This window comes from Morchella importuna (genome assembly GCF_003444635.1).
Source record: "Morchella importuna strain M04M26 chromosome Unknown Morimp01GS001, whole genome shotgun sequence".
NCBI classification, from domain to species: Eukaryota; Fungi; Ascomycota; class Pezizomycetes; order Pezizales; family Morchellaceae; genus Morchella; species Morchella importuna.
In genome coordinates, this window is record NW_025763398.1 from 1,566,950 (window position 1) to 1,585,354 (window position 18,405).

Here is an 18,405-nt window from a genome sequence, read left to right on the forward strand (position 1 = left end):
ATGGTAATTCTAAACACCTGAATAACCCTGATACGGTTGGATATTCATGGCCGATAGACGCACCTTTACTGCCTGTCTAGTTGGCTGCAGGTGTTGGAAAAATAATAAAGACCTTTGTGGAAGAGAGAGGAAATTGAGTAGGAAAGAAAGAAAAGCGAGACTAATGCGTATCCAACCGGCCCCCACGAACCCCCCATGCCCCCATTCCGGGCCGCCCCATACACCACCCCGCCACTCAATCCCACGTATATGTAAATTAGCTACATGACCTAACAAAATACTTCTACGCTACTTCGATCTCGTCCATCCTCTACACCTATGGATGGAAAATTAAGTAGGTAACGAGAGAAAGTGCATCATGCGCCATCACTCGGTGTAGTTAAGAGAGCTTGGCTTGGCTGGGGTATGGGTTATTTGCCAGCCGGATTATCGAGCTGATCAATAACCTATAGACAACAAACAGTGATCGATCAATGCTGTGACTGACACGTGCATATGTACCTATACTTGACCCCATTCAATTTCTATGTATATCACTCGAGATCAAAAAAGCTACACATGGATTTCCAAATTAAAGAAACGGAGACCAAAGAACCAAAGTACCAAAAGTAACAAGCTTACAGAGAGACACACACACACACACAGAGAGAGAGAGAAAGAAAAAAGGAGAGGCAGGAGAAGAGGTAAAAAAAGAAAAAAAAAGAAAAAAAGGTCAAACACAAACACAAAACAAAAACAAAAAAACGCCCTTTACCACTCATCGAACATCAAACTCAAAAACTCAAATTACAACAAAAAAACAAACACAAAAAAGACCCAATACCCAACTCAACCTAACCTAACCCTACTAACCCCACTAACCCCACCACGGCTGCCTGCTGCTGTTGCGACGGCAGCCCCCCTCCTTCTCCACCTCCGCCGCCGTCGCCACCATCCTCGCCTCCCACGTCTTATATGTACGCCTCTTGTTCTCACTAAGGTAGTCGACAGCGCCCTGCATGAATGACCCAATGCCGCTCTCAACCTTCTCCACCTTCTGTCTCTTCGCCGGCGGCATCGCCACCGCTGCTGCCGCCGCCGTTTTCTGCCTCGGCCTCGCCGCCCTCGTCTGCACCTTCTTCTGCACCGGCACCTGCACCGTCTCCCCCTCTTCCACCACCCCCGCCTCCCCACCCTGCACCTCCGCCTCCACCCCCACCTCCGCTGCCGCATCCTCATCCTTCTTCTTCTTCGCCGCCGCCGGCTTCCTCACCGCCGTCTTCCGCCCCTTCTTCACCGTCCCCACCACCAGCTCAACCTCAACCTTATCCCCCGCCCTCACCTTCAACCCCACCCCATCCGGCACCTCCTTCAGCCACGGCAGCTCCCGAATCCCGCGCCGGCTCAGCTCCTTCACCCACCCGTCCGTGTCCTCCTTACTGAACCCCGCCTTCCCCACGCCGCCGCCCAGCGCACCCATCACCCCGTCGCGCTTCATGATGTACCCCTCGCCGCGCTTCCACTTGCCCGCCGCGCCCACCGTCACGTTCTTCCCCTCCGGCAGCAGCCGCTCGATCGTCAGCAGCGTGATGGCCGTGATGAGCGGAAGGTGGCTGCGCTGCACACTGGCGGCCGTGGACGGCTCCGAGAGCATGCTGGTTGTGCCGGCGATCACGTGGCGGTGCGCGCCGGGCGCGCCGAGGGCCGTGCAGAGGGTGTGGATGCTGGCGCGGAGCGCGGGGGGAGCGTGATGGGTGTGGGTGGGAGGAGGGGGCCGCCGTCGGCGGCGGTGGTGGTGGTGGTGGAGGTGGTGGCGGTGGGAGCGCTGGGGGGCCGGGTGCGCAGGGGGAGTGCCTTTTGGAATTGCGTGTAGAGGGCGCCGTAGGTTTTTTTGGGGAGGGGGAGGCGCGGGGTGATGGTGGGGAGGTCGAGCTGCGTTCGGAGTCTAGGGGGGGGGGGTTAGTGCTGTGCTGTGGGGGGACTGGGGGAGAGTAGGAAGAGGGGGGGGGGGGGATACCGATCGCAGGCGATGTGGGCGCACACGTATTCGCGACAGATCTCTTCGTTGGGCTTGAGGTTTGAGATGCGGTTCTTGGACTGGGCGACGAGGGAGGTGGCGAGCTGGATGAGCTCGGGGGGCAGCGGCCCGGCCAGCGTGGGGATCAGGCTGGTGAGGTGGTTCTCGATGCTGTTCATGATGGATGGTGTATCAAGGGGGGGAGGATGTAGATGTAGCTAGTTTCTGTAGTTGCGTGGGTTGAGTCGAGTGGATGATGTGATTCTGCTACAGAGAGAGAGGATGTGAAAAGTGTATCTATCTGGCTATCGCGTGTTGTGGAGAGGAAGGGAAGAGGGAGACGCGATGGTGGTTGGGAGGTCTAAGACTTCAGTGGGTGGTCGGTGTCAGTCAATTCACTCACTCGCAGTTGAATCTGTCACAGCTCAGTCTGGGAGATTGAACGATTGAATGATTGAGTGATTGAATGATTGAATGATGGCTAATGCTCGATGGCTGATAACAGAACACAGACACACCCGAGAATCCTCCCCTTCCTCCCCTTCCTCCAAGAGACTGTTCCGTTCCCAAGCATGAGGCTCTTCTCGCCAAGATATGCACTAGCAGGGGTCACCCACCGTCAATGATCCCATCTGACGTCTTGGCGCCAACCTTCAATAATTTTTCTCTACAGCGCTCAACACCACCATCTCTGCAGCACATCGACAAACAGCTCATCGACAAAACACCCCCCACCAACCACAGACCTCACAATGTCTGCAAAGGCCAAGCTCATAACCGACTCAGACTCGGACTCGGACTCTGACACACCTGCGTCCTTCCACTCCGCCAACGAGACACCCCCGGCCGACGAGAACGAGAATGCCGGCGGCTTCAAGATCAACGCTGAATATGCACGCCGCTTCGAGCACAACAAGAAGCGCGAGGAGCTACAACGCTGTTTGTGATCCCAATTCCAATTGCTTGCTAGTCATGCTTCTGCTATCTATCTATCTATCTATCCGTCTAGTTACAAGCCCTAACACACTTTCATAGTGGAGGAGAAATACGGCAAAGATGGTGCAGTAGCAGCCGATGACTCGGAGGAAGACACCGATAGCGAAGACGAGGATGACAATGCCGTTCTCGCCACCTTAGAGCTCGACCACGAGATCAATGCCACCCTCACTGCGATCCGCAAGAAGGACCCCCGTGTCTACGACGGAAAGACAACCTTCTACACGCCCATCCCCGAGGAGCCCCTCTCCGGCGATGGCGACGACGACGCCGCCGCAAAGCCCGAGAAGCCTATAACACTCAAAGACTACCACTTGCGCAACCTCCTCTCCGGCACCACCCCCGGCGCCGATGAAACCCCCAAGCCCAAAACCTTCGTGCAGGAACAAGCCGAGCTTAAGTCCTCCGTCGTGCAATCCATGCACGCCGCGGCCGCCGCGGCCGCCGCCGAGGACTCTGATGACGGCGAAGATGCCTTCCTCACTCGTAAATCCAAGCCCGAAGAGCCCGCCGACGCCCCCCCACCCCTCCCCGACCTCGCCCTTGCCGACAAGAACCCCGACGAGTTCCTCAACCAGTTCCTCAGCTCGCGCGCCTGGGCCGCCAGCAATGTCCTCACGCCCGCGCTGCTCGACGACGATTCCGAGGACGAGGAGACGGCCGAGGCCTTTGAGAAGGCGTACAACTTCCGGTTCGAGAACCCCGACGTCGAGTCGCGCGGCACACTCGTCTCGTACTCGCGTGACGCCGTCAGCACCAACACCGTGCGCCGGGAGGAGAAGTCAGCGCGCAAGATTGCGCGCGAGCACAAGCGCGAGAAGAGGGAGGCGGAGGCGGCAGAACGCGAGCGCGAGATGGGAAGGCTGCGGAAGTTGAAGATGGAGGAGCTGCTGGAGAAGGTGAGGGTGCTGCAGGAGGCGGCGGGGATCGAGGGTGCGGGGGAGGAGGATGCGGAGGCGCTAGAGAAGGTGCTGGAGGGGGAATGGACGGAGGAGAGGGTGGATGAGTATATTGCGAGCAAGTTTGGCGAGGAGTATTATGAGAGCGGGAAGGCGGATAAGCCAGTGTTTGAGGACGATATTGATATTGATGATATTGTCCCGGACTTTGAGAAGGAGGAGGGCATGGGACTCGACGACGACGATGAGGATGAGGACGCAGAGGACGAAGGCGGCGTCGCACTCAACGCCGACGCCGACGCCGACGCCGACGCCGACGTAGAAGAAGAAGAGGCACCCTCTAAGAAGCGCAAATCTAAGAAAGAGGCCAAAAACGACGAGCGCAAGAAGAAGCAGAAAACCAAAGAGCTCAAGCGCAAACTCGAGAAATACGTCGATGACAACTACGACTTTGAGGCGCAGCTGCCTCCGCCCACCACTGGCAGCAAGACCCGGGGCTTCCGCTACCGCGAGACCACGCCCGAGACGTACGGGCTCACGTCGCTCGACATCCTCACGGCGACGGACCAGGACCTGAATACGTATGTGGGGCTCAAAAAGCTGGCGACGTTTAGGGAGCCGGAGAAGAAGAAGAAGGACAAGAAGAGGTATGGGAAGAAGAAGAGGCTTAGGGAGTGGAGGAAAGAGGTGTTTGGGGATGAGAAGGGGATACAGCTTCCGGAAGGGTGGAAGCCGGAGGGGCTGCAGGAGGGGAAGGGGAAGAAGGGGAAGAAGGAGGCGGGCGAGGTGGATGTTGTCGAGGGCAGGGAAGGGGGAAGGAAGAGGAGGAAGCACAAGGCGTAGATGTGCGGAGGAGGTGTATATAGATTGGTGTAAAAGTCTTTTTTTACTGTTTCTTTTTTTTCTGTTGTGTCATTTGTCGCTTGGAAGTAGGTAATTATATTCTTCTCTACCGATATGGTAGATCTTGAGATCAAAAGAGGCCTTGCTTTTGTTCTGTGTTCTATTAGTGCTTCATGTGTGTTCGTCGAGTTCGATTATAACGATCCAAGTGCAGAGTACATGCTTACCGCTACGACGACCTCCCAACTGCCCCAACAAGCAAGTAGCCCACTTACCATATAGATCCAATTACGAACCACGCAGAAAAGACCACATCCGAAGGTGAAGGGCAAGTCAGGGTCATCCTAGTTTTACAGCCAAGACGCAACTGGCCGAGTGATAGTATATGATTCACCTCCATGACCCTCTCTGGGGGTGGCTTATTCTGCTGTGAGCGAAAGTGTAGAGTATTTTTAGGCAATGTGGATAAGAATGGGGGTAACCTGGCCAAAGTGCGGCTTGCTACCTTGTTCAGCTACAGGGTGCTCTGCTTCCTTCGAATACTCACCACCACCACTATCATTTCTTTCTCCTAAATCATTCCATGATAGTCAACAGATCTACCTATGTTAGCAGGATCGCACACTCTTTCTGTTATTCAGAGTGCAAGTTTATAGAGACTGAAGCGAATCGTATTGTATGAGTGATAATTAACAATAGGAGGAACAAGCTCTTTTTATAACAGAAACATTTTAAACAAACACGTATTATAAAGACAACCAAACCCGTTGCCTTGACACGGTACTAAGAACAGATAGCAAAGACTGCAAAACAACATCTTCTTGTGATGTGCTATGCATACACGTATCCTCACTGTATACACTATGTCCAAATTTGCGGGGATTTCCGTGGATGTTCTACTGCCAGGCTCCTGTGGTGATCTGTCCGTTCGCTCTCCTACCCGCTTAGCCTAAGGCTTATTGTCATGAGAACTTCGTTGTTTTCGACGTGTGGGCAACATGAGTTGGACTGAACTGGCTCGAAACTGGCTTTGAGTACTTTCCTAGGTGGAACATGAATTCGCGACCACGGATACATGGTGTGTAATAACGCAGCGTCAAATACGAAGAGTAATACCAAGGGCTAAGGCCCGGGTGACTTCTTGGATAAACATTTTGGCCTTTTCAGGAAAGATATCCAATCTATAGGCAGTGAGGCACTCAGAGTAATGGGGTTAAACATGGGGTTGGGTCTGTTAAAGCTACGATTCATGTTCTCGCAGATATTCTCAATCCTTACTGTCGAAGCTATAGAGAAGAGAATAGGACTTCACAGGTCATATAATACGAAGAGCTATGACAGAGAGATCATTGCGGTAAAGTTTAATGAAATACATAGGGCTTGTCCTTTGTGGCTCTTTTGACGGTCCCTATATAGCAGCCGTTCTAGACAACCCACGAACACCTACACGTACCCAGCGCCTACAGCTGGAGTGGGCTGGCCTATAACGTCAACGCCAAAACCTGAATCTTCCTGGAACTGTGCCATCGGACCGGCCATAAACAAATACTCTCGGTTCATAGACGACGAGACGGTGCTTATTACAAAAGGAGTGAGATCATATAGGTGAGAAGTATAAATGCAGAAGTGTTGAATTGTCATTGTATTACCTTCCGACGACTCCGTTGGGGTAGTTAATGACAAATGGCCATGCTTATGGACCCTATGGGTGGCACAATGGCTTCCAGAGTATTGAATATTCTCATCCTTAAATTTAGTGCTCTCCGAAATTGGGAGATAATTCTTGAAATCAGCTAATAGAGGGAAGGTTTCTTCCAGTCGAACTGTCGATGGCTTCCTTCTGGGCCGAGATATTCCAGGAGCCTTCATGGATAGATTCCTTGACGGTGGATTCTGCATATATTACAACGGAAAAGGTCTAAAATGACGCAGTTTTCAGTAGATGTGCTCTACAATAACACATGATCCAAGATGATACAGTTTTCTATGGTCTGGAGCTACTAGTAATTAAGGTATTATGGATGGCTGAGCATTGGCACCGAAGGGTTAGGGGTTCTTCTCACCGTCAAGCTGGCTCAACTATCACTTCCAGCGCAGTATCTACCATGGGCGAGTGGTCTAGTGGTTACATGGCTAGACTGCTCGTCGGGTTAGACACCGAGTGTTTGGACAAGGTCTTGAGTTCAAACCAGGGGTGGGGATAGTACCGAGCACTTATCTATGGTAAGCCGGTGCAGTATCTTTTGTTCTTTTTTTATCTTATTACCGTAGCAAAATAGGTTAGGAGACTATTTTGATTTTTTGATAGTGATGGGGCTGGGAACCGACAGCAAACTGTGTCATCTTGCATCATGTGTTGTTACAGAGTACGTCTACTGAAACCGGGTTATTTTAGACTTTTTCGGATATTACAATTCACCCTACACTGACGTTCTGTCTCAATAGGCATCTGTTATACAAGTGGTGGATAACCGTCAATGGAGCTCTTTGATCAACCAGATCCCACTTAACAAGGAACAAGAAGTATAATTTTATACAGAAAGAAAGAGTTATATATAAACTTTACCACCCCCATATCAACTATGTATATACACCCAATTTAATGGAGATACTCAATTCCTCGGCGGCCTTTTGGGAAAGAGCGATAGCCGTTCATAAATCGGCAAACCCAGCCTGAATATTCTATACATATATGGCTGGGTAGTTCTAGCTAGGAACGTTCCAAACAGTCTTTGAGGCCATCATGACTGGTTGGGAGTTCACTATCATCCATGGTGCGGTCCATGAGTAGGCTCAAACCACGATTGACGTATTTGTCTAGCTGGTTCGCGGTATATTGGGATCGACTCGCTCGTCGAGGCTCGGGGCTACCAAAGACACCATTACATAACTAAAGAACACTCAAGCATATTAATGGGGATATCTATCGCAGGGGATGGGTGGTTAGGTGTTCCTCTAGCGTGAATATGGCAATTAGTGTTTCGTTATCAAGACGTGCTAGCTTAGGCTTCGTCGAGTATCTGGCTTGAGCCGGCCCGCGCCGTAGAGGTTTGGGCTTGTAAACGCTCGAGGCATTCGCTGTAATCGAAGCCCGAGCTGACCTGTCACAAACCACACTAACCCGATTCGCCCATAGCTCTGTTGCTGTCTTTCAGAGCTTGGAAGACCTACTGTAGGTAGATCAACGCATACCTCTAGCCCCTCGGACAGATATATGGGGAGTACTATGGCAACGGTGTTTTGGAATGGACTAGAGTATGGTATCCCAGAGCTTTCGAGCATGCTTGAGCTATCTTATTGAATCTTGAGCTGGTTTAGCTGGATTGAATCATGACTATCCATGCTGGACACATTACAAGAATGATAAATGAGCTGGTCAAATACCGTCTTGAACCGTATCGTTTTAGGATTGAAAATCTTGAGAAACCGAGATTTCTAAATGATATTTCTTCTGGTAGTAGCTATACGGGTCGGTATTATCCGGCCTCGAGGCAAGGTCTTGTGACGATATATTGGGAAATCCACTCTGATGCTCAACATGAGGTTAGAATGGTAGTAGCTCCAACCTAGTGGAGGATATGAGCCGATCCAGCTTGTCAGATCCAAAGCTTGTCGTTGATTTCGAGTATGAAGATGAGCTTATTCCTGGAGGCGGAAGATTTTAACTTGATATACAAGCTCAAGGACTGCATTATCCCCTAACTGTGCCACTTATTACTAGTAGTAGCGATTTCATGCACTATCTTGAGTTTGGTCGTATAAAGACTAAACAGTGTCCAGGGAGAGTAAAATCTAGCTGCCTTCTGGTGATATTTCTGACACAAAGCTTTCAATGATCTGCATGAGTCGAGCACAGCTTAAAGAGCTTGGCCTATGAGATCAACTTTTTCTGGCCCGCATTGTACAAAATTAAGGTCGGGACTAGGCTCCGTGGAACAATAGGCATTTTAACATCCCGTGTATAACTAATCCAAGTCCCCTTTTCATAAACGCCTGCAAGCTGTAGATCGCCAGAAATATGTAGCTCTGTAATGACTGGCTGTTGTATGTAGTCCACAGGCGGCCGAATTTCTATGTCCAGCCCTCTCCTAGAACTCGGCGTCCAGAACGACTTCATTGAGACTTTTTTGATAAAAGTGTTTAATATATCCGGAAAATAAGCCTGCTCATTCTTCTTAGCCCGGCTAAGACTGGAGGAGCCAATATAGCTAATGAGTCGACTCGTCCTAGGGTAAAGTTCAATCAAGGCCAGCATGATTTGAATCCCTGGTATGTTATAAATCCAATACTGAATATAGCATCTCTATCCGGGGGCTCTCTACGAAAAGGATTTCAAGAAGTCAGGTATCTGTTGAGCTACCCTAGAGAAATCCCTCATCAGCTAGCCTACGTATGAGTCTTAATTCACGGTACCGTGCTAGCTAGAATCATCAGACTATCCACAGTCATTTCTTTACTGGATTGGACTGTATTTTCCAGGAAAGAGGATAGGTGGTGGTATATACACTTGTGGTGTTGAAAGGTTGGTAATCGAAAGCGCAGTGTGGAACTACGGCCACCAGACAACTCAGGCCAGGTCCGATCTCTGGAGCGAAATATTGCTCTGATTCTTGTAAGTTGTTTTCCACGCCAATAATCCCAATTAGTTAGTGATTGTAAGCCAACTCATAGAGATCTATTGAATCCTCCCAGTGTGTATCTTCATGATCATTTGTGATGAATCCCAGCAGCGATTCTGACTGAGCCTTGTCTAGTCCTAGTACATGGAACTTCCAAATCATATCTGGTCCTATATAGAAACCCCAATTCAACACATGTCTTCAAAGCTTCCCTTGTGCTCAATGTGCTGCATCACTCAACAATATCGGTACAGCCGCATATTTCTGGCCGTTTTTGTAATTGCTTCGACAAATTTTCCGACCACTCCCGCGTTAATACGAACGGGATTTTTCGGCAGCATCTTGATTACAGAGCTTTAGAGGTTGTAGCCCAACAATTTAAAAGGTCCCGGTTCTAACACACATAGGGTATCGAAACACTCAACCAGCTAGTGGTGTTTTTGTGGAGTTTCTAAAAGAGATGGAAAGAACTATCCATGTTCTCTGGCCTCTGACAAAGCCAGGCTAATTTGAAGCAAGATGATATTTAAATCCTCTCATCTCAAGCCGTTACAGCCTTCATCACTCCTGAAAATAGCCTGTCAGAGTGGGTTTCTTTCGAACAGAACGACCCCTCCTGGCACTTGGCGTGCTAATTATAACAGCATTGATTGGTACCGCATTCCTGCTATTTCTCTTTGGGATATATAAGTACCGTCAGCTGCTTTCCTATAGCTTTTCTGGTCCATATTGGGAAGATATCAAGAATCCGGGAATATTCTTCAAGATGAGACCATCATTGAATATCCATCTTCACCACACACCGGGACACCCCCGTCACCCGGATAGTTGATAACGATTCGCCGAGAAGAGACACAGAAGCCTGTAACAACGTATATCCTTTCGCTGCTATATCAACTATTTAGGTGCAAGTGATTGGGGGTGTCCTGGTGAGTGGTGTAGACATCTATTGCTCGAAGGGCCGGGGAATATTGTGACTTCCCAAACGATTTTCACTTTAGTGATGTTCATCAATGGGCTAGTCTGTTCTGTGAGATTACAGACAGTTATTCTCCACCAGACCGCTCCATTCAAAAAGGCCATAAACCAGGGAGGGGCCTTTGTCTTGTGCTCCTTGGGATACAAGCTCGAGCACCCCCCAGCCTGCAGACTCATGTATTGATTGAGATGTGCTCAAAGAGGAACCTTTTTGGCCGGCCGGTGACGGAAGATTCATCTGCTGGCAGCAAACGGTGCATAACATAATATGTGAGGGGCACACGGATTACCACTTAAGTCGACTTGTTATCCATAGAGCAAATTGATTATGAATCGGACTATTTCTATCATCCCTTGCTCTTGGTGTTGTTGTTGGTGGTGTGCGTGCGTGTGTGTGTGTGTACATGTAGTTGAAAATTAGTGATGTTCGTTGTTGGGAGCTGAGGCGGGGCTTTCTGGCAGTGAGTCTGGTTAAGTACTGCTAACAATGTAGTGCTGGGTAATAGATCGATAGGAGTGGTAGCAACGACGTAGGGCTGGTGCGGTATGTAGAAGAGTTGCAGTACTGTGCGAGAGTGCTCGTCTGCTGATGTTACCCTGTATGTGCATAGAGAAACGTCGTCCCACCATATCCTCTCTCCCACATCCGGCACTCCAGCGCCATATAGAGTCTTTATATACGATAATTAGGCTAGTGCCTATGTCGTTCAATTCCAAAGATTGCCGATAAGACCGTATGTTCTGAGACAGTATGTGTTTTTTATGTGCATCATGAGCTATCACTCGCTCGTTTTATGGGGAAAGCGGAGGGGATCCATGAGACCTCTAAACTACGGCCATTACCAGATGAATCCGGAATAGAGGTGAAGATGACTAGTTCTCGGGCAGACAGTGTTTCCATGCTGCCATTGACTTGGTCCGGAGGCTTTGATCCCTCAACTCCCACGGGCGTAATTTGGGTCCCACCTTCAAAAGTGAGTGAATTATGAGTTATCATCACTATCGATTATATTAACGTTTTTCATGGCTCTGGAGCTCTGGATTCCTAAGAGTTTATGGCTGATACACGATAGAAGGAGGCCCGTCTTGAGCTGCTGCCGTTAAGGCTTATGTCTAACCATAAGGAGAGATATTAAGTGTATCAAATTGTCCGCTTGCAATTGACATGACGATGTTTTCCTCCTGCAATCGCCAGTCTCAGCTTTGCAATTTTCCGTTACAATGCAGAAATAGACTGTCGCATATAAGGCTGCTAAACACTGCTACTCATAAGCAGTGCATCAAATCACTAGAGTGATATTCCTGCTTCTGTTCTGCGTCGATATCTACCCAGCAACTAGCATAACTCGTTACATACCTCGCAATACATAGAAAAATTAATATACAAACCCGAAAAGAGAATCTAAACACACACACCCAACACAACGACCACCAAACCCAACCCCTATGCCTCGACCGCCTTCGCCTTCACCTCACCCTCTTGGAGGCCCCTCAACTCCTTATACCCCAGCACCCTCCCCTCCTCAAAGAAGCCCAACAGGCCATCCATATCCGCCTCATCCATATCACACAGCTCCTCCAAGCTCCACGACTCACACACCCTCGACATCCACTCCATCCTCTTCGGGCCCTGCGCAGGCTCGGGCGCCACCTTCCTCAGCCTCTTCCTCAGCTCCCCCACCCTCACAATCGCATCCCCCACATTCGTTGGCAACATCTCCGCAATCTGCCTCCTCACAATATTCGCAATCTTCGGCCCATTCCCATTCGTCGACACCATGATCTGCAGCGGACCGTCGCGGTGTATGCTGCCAAAGTAGAAGTCGCACTCGGGCGGGACGTCGGCCACGTTGACGGGGATGCGGCGCTGCTTGCACAGCGTGTAGATCTCGGACGAGGCGACGGGGTCGTCGACGGCGGTGAGCACCATGGCGATGGCCGGGTCGTCGAGGTCGGTGGGGAGGAAGTTGCGGTCGACGTGGGTAACGAGGTTACAGGCGATGCGGTGGGCGACCTCGGGGACGAGGCCGGCGGTGGGCGTGACTACGGTGACGAGGGCGTCGGCGTTGAGGAGGGCGAGGATGCGGCCGGCGGCGACGTTGCCGCCGCCGACGACGAGCACGCGGCGGTTGCGCACTTGCCAGGCGAGGAGGAGGGAGCCGCCAGGTTGGATGGCGGGGAATTCCTCTGTTTCGGTGGAGGCGGGCGCGGTGGGGCGGGACATGGTGGGGTGCGCGCGTGTGTGTGTGTGTGTGTTCTAGCTGATAGATGCTATTATGTGCTCAATTGGGTGAAATTGAGAGAGAAGATCAATTGCGGTGGGAATGGAGGCGGGGGAGGGGTAATGATTGCACTCTCGCAATTACAAGCTAATCGATGCTTCTTCTTCTTTCTCTTCGCTGCCAAGGCGGGACCCTCCACACCACGCCCCTGTCGCTGTTGCTGCTGCTGTTTGTCTGTGCAGCTGAGCCGCCCCCACACAGACACAGACACAGACACACGCAGCACACAGCACGAGTTACAACAGCTTGTCTGCACGGCACATCACAGCCCTTCCTTCTTGCATCTGCGCCTTCTCCGAGGAACATCTCTCCGGAGCATTCACTTTCACATTCACATCACATACACACACACACATTCACACACATTCACACAATCAATACAAGAGCTAATAAGATCTTTACTCACAGCCTTAGACAGCTATCAGCTTCAGCTACCGGAGATACCAACCACACCCCCTATCTGCCCCCCACCAACACAACCATGAACCCACGCCCCACCCCCGGCGGCAGGATCCTCGGCAGTGCAGCCGGCCGCCGCAGCCTCTCCCCCGCCATAACCTCCGCCGGCCGCATCTCGCCCTCCGCCAGCTCCGTGTCCCTCAACTCGGACTTTGGCAGTCTCCGGGACGGGGGGGCGCCGAGTGTGTCCGGCGGTGATACCCTTACCTGCCCCATCTGCTCGGAGGAGATGGTGACACTGCTGCAGCTCAACCGGTATGCACTCTCCTTCATATAAGGCATACAGAAGGGAAGAAAACCTATTAACAATGATGATTGCGGTGGTGGGCGGCCAGACACATCGACGACATCCACAAAGAGCTCGACGCCCCCGAAAAAGACGACATCAGCACCTGGTTCCGCAAACGCATCATCAAAGCAAAGACCTTCCAGCCCGTGACAGTGCTCAACCAAAAGCTCAAAGGCCTCGACGTCTTCGAATCCAACGACGCCCCCTCCCCCACCACCAACGGCGGCGGCGGCGGCGGCGGCGGGATCAGTAGCCTAGTCGCCGCCGAGGCCCCCGACCCCGACCTCGCCGTCACCCGCCACCACTGGCAGCGCTCCACAAACGACGACTACTGCCTCGACCCCATGTGCCAGAAGCCCCTCGGCGCGCTCAACGGCTCCGTCAACTGCCGCAAGTGCGGCCGCCTCTTCTGCGAGGAGCACACAATGTACCAGATCAAGCTCTCGCGGTCCGCGCAGCACGAGCCCGTGCGCGGCTTCTGGTGCCGCGTGTGCGAGACGTGCTACAAGTCGCGCGAGGGCTACAACGACCACCAGGGCCTGGTGCGCGACCACACGGCTGAGTTTGCGGCCATCAGGCGCAAGACGGTGGACCGCGCCTATCTGGAGGTCACGCGGCTGGAGAAGCGGCTGACGAAGCTGACGCAGCTGCTGGTGGCGCCGGCGCAGGCGGAGGTGGGCGCGGGCAGCGGGTTTATCAAGGCGGTGGCGAGCCTGAGGGGGCAGAGGAGGGCGCTGGAGCAGTCGGTGGTGGCGTGGGAGGAGGATGCGGATGTGCCCGTGTGTCCGTACTGTAAGCAGACATTCTCGCAGTTTGGGCTCAAGAGACACCACTGCCGGCTCTGTGGGAAGGTCGTCTGTGGAGACCTCCGCACCGGCTGCTCGACAGAGGTCGGCCTGAACGTATCAGCCAGTACGTCCCCCAATTCCCAATTATCAAAAACCAACACTAACACTCCCCTCCGCAGATGCCGGCCCAAACACCCCCACCACCAACTCCCTCTCCGAAAAGCCCCCCAACGACCTCTCCCTCGACCTCCGCATCTGCACCACCTGCAACACCACCGTCTTCTCCAAACGCGACTTCGCCCTCTCCACCACACGCTCCCACCCCTCAACACGCACCTACAGCGCACTGGTCCAATTCCAAACCGGCATCAAGACCATGATGCCGCGCTTCCAGCGGCTCCTCGCCGCCCTACAGGACCCCACCAAAACACAGACCTCCACGCAGCTGCTCGAGGCCACAAAGACGCGGAAGCGCCTCCTCGACACATTCGCACAGTACGACGCCGCCGCAAAGCGCATGCTCGCGCTGCCGACCGACTCGCCGACGCAGGCGCGGCTCCAGAAGGCGGTGCATCAGGCCGCAGCGCTGTTCCTGCACCTCAACATGCTGCCGCTGAAGGCGCTGCCGAAGGTGCTGGGCGGCGGCGGGGGCGGCGGCGGCAACGGAAACGGCAGCAAGAGTAAGCGTGCTTCTGCGGCGGCGGTGGCGAGGGTTCCCGGGAGCGCGGTTGTGAATGGGGGTGCGGCGGCGGTGGTGGGGCCGTCGTCGTCGAGGGCGCTGACGATGGTGTCTGTTGCGGCGGCTGCGCCGAAGGGGAAGGATGAGGAGGACGATGCGCGGGAGAAGGAGATGAAGGAGGAGCTGATGGTGCTGGAGGAGCAGCGGTTCCTCGTGGGCGAGATGCTGGCGGAGGCGAAGGCGCGCGGGGTGTTTGATGAGGTTGCGGCGCTGGCGGGGAGCTTGGAGGAGCTGGATAGGGAGGTGGAGAGGGTGGGCGGATTGATTGCCGAGTTTGAGATGGGGAGGTAGGTGGGTGGTGGGGTGTAGAGGGTTTGACTTACTTTTTTTTTGTTTTATATCATGGTTTCTTCGGGGGCATGGGGCATGGGCTGGCGTTTTTTTATTTATTCCTCTCTCTCTCTCTTTCTTTCTCCTTTTGGTTGTGGCTTCTTCCGTTTGTTTAGAAAATGTGGTATTGCATTGCATTGGGTGATATCCTACAGTGCGCGACTTCTCCGTTCTCCTTGTGTCAGCTAGTGAGTGTGTATGGTATATAAACAGTTTTATTACATCTCGTTATCACGACCATTCATTCCCCATTACCATAGATTCTTAGTGCAGTAGTAGTAGAGTGTGTTGTTTTCCATAGAGATAAAGCAAAGTGCTTTCGATAGAATAGAATAGAGCTTTTGTAATAGAAGATGCGTCTAATTTAGTGTGCCGAGTGATGGCATGTGAAGCTATTTAGACATGGCACATGAGGGATAATAACCTCTCTGTCCTTATGAATACAAAATAGACAGTATGCTGGTTAAAGGGAAGAAAAGACACTACATATAGTTCCCTGGCCCACACAACCACCTAGGTGTTCTGTTCCCCAACCAAGTGTTCGCTCTCAGCCAGATCAGATAAGTGACATAATAACGGTCATTTGGTTATGAGTATAAATAACCAAGCTAGGACTCCAACGTCACGCGGATTGAGACTAGTACGGAAACCTTAAATTCTAGCCCACCCAATCCCACCACAAAGCACTACTACATATACACCCACGAGCCACAGCCCTCGAACCAATTAACGTCGTCACGCAATTAAACAGTGAAAAAAAAAAATATCAATCTTCATTTCCTAACGTACGCACGCACCCAGCAAAGCAACCATCACGCAAAACAGACATGTAACTTATAAACAATCAGTCCAGCAAAAAATAGAGTTAAGAAAGAAAAAGAGGAAAAAGGAAAAAAGGAAAAACGCCCCTCCCTCGAATTCTCCAATCAATGGCATCCATACCCCTAGCTAACAAACCACCACCAACAATGTTCATCTAAGCTTACACACACACTCAACTCACTCACCCACAAAACTCACCCCTCTCTAAAACCTATCCGGCAACACAATAGGCGCGACCAAGGTCCAGGTATACAGCCCATAGCACACCCACGCACTAACAATCTTGACCCAACTCGCCGCATACGTCCTGCCCACGGGCGAAAAGCTATCATCATCGCCCTTGCCCGGCTCCAAGCTCATCGTCAACAATGTCGCCGTCCACGCCGTCGCCAAAAAGAAGATGATATGGAACCCCGTATAGCTATACTGCGCGCCAAACTTCTCATCATCCGTGCGCGCAACCCTGTCGTCTTCATCGTCGCTCTCATCATCCAGCGCCGATGCCGGCAGCGACCCGTCATCGACCGCGCGGCGGAGCGCGCGCGCCCTCATCTCCGACCTGCTGGGCTCGGTGGTGATGAGTCCGTGCTCCGAGTCGCCGACGGCAGAGTATCCGCCGTTGGCGGGCGATGTGGTGCCCTTGCTGAGGGGGCCGACGCCCTGCGATGCCGCGCGGGTGGTGGTGTATGCGATTGTGAGGAACGTGACGATTGCGCCGAGGACGATTGATGCGGTGCGGGTTCCGCGGGCGCGGAGCAGCGGGTTGCACTGTTTGTCGTCGGGCTCCATGGAGACGGCAGACATAGTCAGGTATGTACAGTAGATTGCGACCATAGCGGACTGGGCGAGGCCGGCGCGGGAGTTGTATTCCTGGACGGTGGGGTGGATGGAGATGAAGGAGACGCCGAGGAAGAGGAGGAGGTTGATGGTGATTGCGGCCTGGTTCATGGAGCAGCCGCTGCCGGCGAAGAAGATGTACATGACGATTGTGAGCGCGATGCTGCCGATGTACATGCCGAGGGTGCTGCCGAGGAGGATGCCGCGCCATGTTTTGGAGTCGGATTCGTCAATCTTCTCGAGGCAGGTTTCGGCCCAGGTGTGTGCGAGATCAACGAGTAGAATGAGACCGAGAAGCAGGAACAGCATGGCGCCAATAAGCGCAAAGTAGTTACCCCAGACCAGGAAGAAGCCCTCCGGAATGAGGAACGTAACGACAATAAGGAGGAACCAAGCAATGATTTTGGGGCCCCAATATCCATTCTGGATAGCAGCGCGCCCATCCCGTGTGCTATTAACACCCAGGAGAATGATTGCGAGGATAGCGTGGAAGAAGCCGAGGGCGAACTGGATACGGTGGACTGCGACGAAGCCATAGCACTTCTCGCCCATACAGGATATCGGAAAGTAGTCGAGGGCGAGGTGTTCCAGCCTCTTGATGGCCCACGGCGTGAGCATGACCCACGAGAGGATGCAGTTTACGAGAAAGATTACTATATTCAGTTAGCCTCGAGAGAGCTCTCCAGGTTGGGCATCTTGTGTATGGGGCTGCGTACAGGCATAGGAGATCCTCGTAGCAGTACTAGGACACTGTTAGCCTTCGGGTTCCAAAATCTACTCTCCATAGAAACACATACCTGCTATTGCACTTTCCACAGGCACTGCACAGAGCAGAGCACGCGGCGGCACCGCAGCATGATAACAGGAAAGACCCGACCTAGCAAGGAGTCAGCCAGTCAGTAACAACCAGACGTCCCCTGTGGCAAGGAAGAGCTTTCTTACCGAGTAGAGGCCGGGAACAGCGAGAAACGGAAGGGAGAGAAGAGCGCCCATCTTCGAGTTGCCAGGCGGTTAGTTGGTAAGGTGGAGGAGTTGGTGGTTGGAAGGATGCAAAGGTTAAAGGTGTATGCGCGTACATCAGTTTGGGGTGGTGCATGTGGCGGTGCAAAGCCACCAGGCGCCACACCGGAAGACGACGTCATGAACTTTCACGTTTCAAACCTCGGTCACCAAAGACATGCTGGATTTGATACTCTATGAAGTTTAAACATGCCTGAATCTCCCTAATTCTTTTTTTCTTCTTTTTTTTCTTTTTTAGATATAGGGGGTTTTATGCATTTAGTGTCTTTTCTAGGAGCGACTTTGGGGGGCAAATGGGGGAGGGGGACAGAGGTGTGTAGAGTATTTAAAGGAAGTGACTTGCCCACTTTTCTTCGCTCCGACCGTGAGAAAGGCGAGTAAGTGCCTTCCAAGTGTGCAGGGATCTTGTGCAAAACTGTGTTTTTTTTTTCCTCCCAAGAGTTGCATTTTTTGCCCCAGAAAACCGTGTTTTCGCTCAAACAAACAGTGGTTTAGATATAAAGCTATA

The 18,405-nt window shown here is 52.3% G+C and overlaps 6 protein-coding genes across 6 annotated transcripts; 2 read left to right on the top strand and 4 right to left on the bottom strand.

Annotated features, from left to right (window-relative positions):
- Positions 1-856: 856 nt before the first annotated feature.
- LAJ45_00373 (uncharacterized protein) lies at positions 857-1,477 on the bottom strand (the record flags this gene model as incomplete). Its single annotated transcript, XM_046109974.1, has 1 exon — positions 857-1,477. The coding sequence occupies one exon, from the start codon at positions 1,475-1,477 to the stop codon at positions 857-859; it is 621 nt and encodes a 206-aa protein (XP_045976667.1).
- A 173-nt stretch (positions 1,478-1,650) lies between these two features.
- On the bottom strand, positions 1,651-2,175 carry LAJ45_00374 (uncharacterized protein; the record flags this gene model as incomplete). Its single annotated transcript, XM_046109975.1, has 2 exons — positions 1,651-1,924; positions 1,997-2,175. The coding sequence occupies 2 exons, from the start codon at positions 2,173-2,175 to the stop codon at positions 1,651-1,653; spliced, it is 453 nt and encodes a 150-aa protein (XP_045976668.1).
- Positions 2,176-2,748: 573 nt separating this feature from the next.
- Positions 2,749-4,734, top strand: LAJ45_00375 (uncharacterized protein; the record flags this gene model as incomplete). Its single annotated transcript, XM_046109976.1, has 2 exons — positions 2,749-2,935; positions 3,032-4,734. The coding sequence occupies 2 exons, from the start codon at positions 2,749-2,751 to the stop codon at positions 4,732-4,734; spliced, it is 1,890 nt and encodes a 629-aa protein (XP_045976669.1).
- Positions 4,735-11,775: 7,041 nt separating this feature from the next.
- LAJ45_00376 (uncharacterized protein) lies at positions 11,776-12,555 on the bottom strand (the record flags this gene model as incomplete). Its single annotated transcript, XM_046109977.1, has 1 exon — positions 11,776-12,555. The coding sequence occupies one exon, from the start codon at positions 12,553-12,555 to the stop codon at positions 11,776-11,778; it is 780 nt and encodes a 259-aa protein (XP_045976670.1).
- Positions 12,556-13,094: 539 nt separating this feature from the next.
- LAJ45_00377 (uncharacterized protein) lies at positions 13,095-15,179 on the top strand (the record flags this gene model as incomplete). Its single annotated transcript, XM_046109978.1, has 3 exons — positions 13,095-13,327; positions 13,408-14,273; positions 14,329-15,179. 3 exons carry the CDS (start codon positions 13,095-13,097, stop codon positions 15,177-15,179), a joined length of 1,950 nt encoding a protein of 649 aa, XP_045976671.1.
- A 1,065-nt stretch (positions 15,180-16,244) lies between these two features.
- Positions 16,245-17,870, bottom strand: LAJ45_00378 (uncharacterized protein; the record flags this gene model as incomplete). Its single annotated transcript, XM_046109979.1, has 4 exons — positions 16,245-17,530; positions 17,594-17,619; positions 17,675-17,754; positions 17,820-17,870. The coding sequence occupies 4 exons, from the start codon at positions 17,868-17,870 to the stop codon at positions 16,245-16,247; spliced, it is 1,443 nt and encodes a 480-aa protein (XP_045976672.1).
- Positions 17,871-18,405: the final 535 nt, after the last annotated feature.